The following is a 2,608-nucleotide window of genomic DNA, read 5'->3' as shown; positions in this document are numbered from 1 at the left end:
TCAAAACATCAGATGATGATAGCTTACCATCTAAACTCCCCATCTCTTGGCAATTCTGAATTAGAGGGCTCAGCTGTATCGGCCTTTCTGGTGGATTTAAAGAGTTAAAGACTTAAAGAGGAGATACCTTAAGTCATTAGGTACATATTCCCTGACATTCTAGAGGTCAACCTTGCACAGTGTGTGACATTAAAGGGCATAACTTATAGAAATGGAATGGTACTGGCCCAAAGGGCAGCAGGTGGATTGCCAGAATACTGAAAAACCATATCTGCATTGTACCACAGCATATTCTACATTGTCAGAGAGCTTGGTGGCTGGTACAGAGAGCACGACAGCTTTTGAGCTCAGCCCAGTATCCACAAGATTATTCACTCTCATTTCACTCTGTGAACTCCTTGATACTTATCCATTAGTTAACTATGAGATTGGATCAGTCCACATTGTGACTTTAAAAAGGCATATAGAAATAAAAGGTGTTCATATAAGTGTAATAGGTTCAGTCGCATGTATTTCATTAGATAAATTCTTCTTTTTTTATGTCTGATCTTTATAACTTTGACTATTGGGTATGGATAGCTTTATGAAAACTAAACTGAAAGGATTCTTTCTGAATATGTAATTCTTTTTTGCCTACAGAGTCCTATGGGGAGTCCTATGGTCCTAAAGACTGTTTTGGCTGACGGAACCTGTCGAAGGCTCACTCTCTAATGGAGCACCTGAATCAACTGAGGATCTCATCATTGAAGTCAAGAGACAGTGTTGTCTTCAGGGCAGTTTCAGACTTGGACATAAAAAAGAGTAACAGAGTTGGTGAAACTCAAGATGGGAAAGACTTTTTCATACAGAAGACATGAAGGTGTTCGTGATGCACCAATGGTGGAGGCTTTCATGGCAAGATGGCCTGCTCTAATTGATTTCCATGAGGTAAGGTTTGCCTCATACATGGTGTTCTTGTGGTATTAGCCTAAATGGTTAAGGCACAGTTGTTATTTGACAGCCCATTTCTTCAGCATGAGTGATTGCAGCCTTCTTCCAGGTATTAAACCTTTAAAGCTCATTCCTCTGTGCTCATGTTTTCAGATCAACGCTGAGTTGAAGAGAATTGCCACCATCCCCCCTCAGACAAAGTTCCTGGCTCAGCTGGATCTCCACTTGGACAACCTGGTGAAGTTGGTCAACACAAGAGGAGAGCTTGGACTAATACTGAAAAGAATTGTGTGGATAATGTAAGTGATTAAGCCTCAACATTCACTTAACATGATCCTCTTTGGATGAAACTTTACAATTGTGGAAGATTTCAAATGTTTTCCATGATAAATTCTCTCATATTGTATTTTTACATCTGCTTGTTTTTTTAACCTTCACTTTGTCAACTTATTATTAATTGCCAGTAAACCTATTATTAATTTGTGTGCCTTTACTTTAAAAACATTCATGCAAAGTACACTATTAAAACTTAAATGAAGGACAAGAGCTGAATGAAGATGCTAATTACATACATTTCATTTCAGTGTGAAGATGTTGATGCTGAACGTGAGTGTGTCAAGGGAGTGTGTATCTACATGGGTGAAGACCCTGGCATGCTTATCCGGGAGTATGTGGTATGTACTTGTCTTTTTTTTTTTCTTTTTTTTCCGGACTTTCCACAGTCTCATATTATTTACTTGGCATGAAATGACTAACATGGCTTCTTTTTTACAGGGCATGGAAGAACATGCCATCAGTGAGACTGTTGAAGACACCACTGTTTGAATTTATCTTCTTAAAGATCAAGCTTCAGCAGATGAACAAGAGTTGTCCTTGCAGGCATCAGGGTGGCGAAGAATTTGGATAATGTAGCATTTGCTGTGATAATGCTATTTGGACTAATGTATACATTAAACCTTGCCTACCCTGCGGACCTTCGCTACAACTTTGATGTTTTCCAGAAGGTTTTCATGGAACTGGATGGAGCTAAACTCTCTAAAGTTCTTGCTTTCAAAAACCATCTGTTTCATTGAGAAGTCAGAGACTGCACTTCTGCAATTCTTTGCAGTTTTTCATTTTGTGTTCAGTAACGTTATACTGCTTATGTTTTTATTGCTTTCCCCTCATGTGACTGCAATGCAGGATGATTTTTCCTTTTGGTATCATGTTGTAAGAAATTTCTACTGACGATTTTTAGCAATATGTTCTAAGTCAACCTTAATGTCCTGCTTACATGTTTAAAATGAAGATTAAAATTCATGTAGGTGTTTGGTATTAGTTATGTAACAATGTCATTTAAGGCTTAACTTATTTGAAATCTTGTACAGATAAATACTTGTACAGAAGCTGAAACTGTTGTCAAATAGTACACAAGTTATATTTGTGTAAATCTGTTTATTCATAAAAGCGTGTTGCTTTTTTTTAGGTAGTCTTAATTTAGTTTACATTTTCAATTGTGTAATTAATACAAATGTTATATGTAAGAGATGACAGGATCATCTATAAGCAATTTCTTTTATTTGCTGCTAAGGTCAGTTTTTTGTGAAATATTTGCAAATATATTCTCAAACTAACTTTTTCTTTCAGTTATTTCTGCAGGCTATCTTTAAAAATGTGTTAACAAGTTTATATGGATGTG

At 36.7% G+C, this 2,608-nt stretch overlaps 1 protein-coding gene across 1 annotated transcript; it reads left to right on the top strand.

Annotated features, from left to right (window-relative positions):
* Positions 1-661: 661 nt before the first annotated feature.
* LOC146574741 (uncharacterized) lies at positions 662-2,333 on the top strand. The gene is made up of 4 exons (XM_085275606.1): positions 662-927; positions 1,084-1,229; positions 1,515-1,604; positions 1,705-2,333. The coding sequence occupies exons 1-4, from the start codon at positions 826-828 to the stop codon at positions 1,835-1,837; spliced, it is 471 nt and encodes a 156-aa protein (XP_085131732.1). The 5' UTR covers positions 662-825; the 3' UTR covers positions 1,838-2,333.
* The last annotated feature ends 275 nt before the right edge of the window (positions 2,334-2,608 follow it).

This window comes from Mchenga conophoros, linkage group LG5 (assembly GCF_057382185.1).
Source record: "Mchenga conophoros isolate Kocher_MC1m ecotype Shallow Benthic linkage group LG5, M_conophoros_male_GT1.1, whole genome shotgun sequence".
Lineage (NCBI taxonomy): Eukaryota > Metazoa > Chordata > Actinopteri > Cichliformes > Cichlidae > Mchenga > Mchenga conophoros.
Note: the sequence above shows the minus strand (reverse complement) of the source record. Positions and strands in the feature narration are given on the sequence as shown.

Bases quoted from the DNA above. Each gene is read 5' to 3' on its own strand.
- LOC146574741 (XM_085275606.1), top strand. From the start codon at position 826: ATGGGAAAGACTTTTTCATACAGAAGACATGAAGGTGTTCGTGATGCA. The intron at 928-1,083 runs GTAAGGTTTGCC...TCATGTTTTCAG, and splicing joins CTCTAATTGATTTCCATGAG to ATCAACGCTGAGTTGAAGAG. The intron at 1,230-1,514 runs GTAAGTGATTAA...ATTTCATTTCAG, and splicing joins AAAAGAATTGTGTGGATAAT to TGTGAAGATGTTGATGCTGA.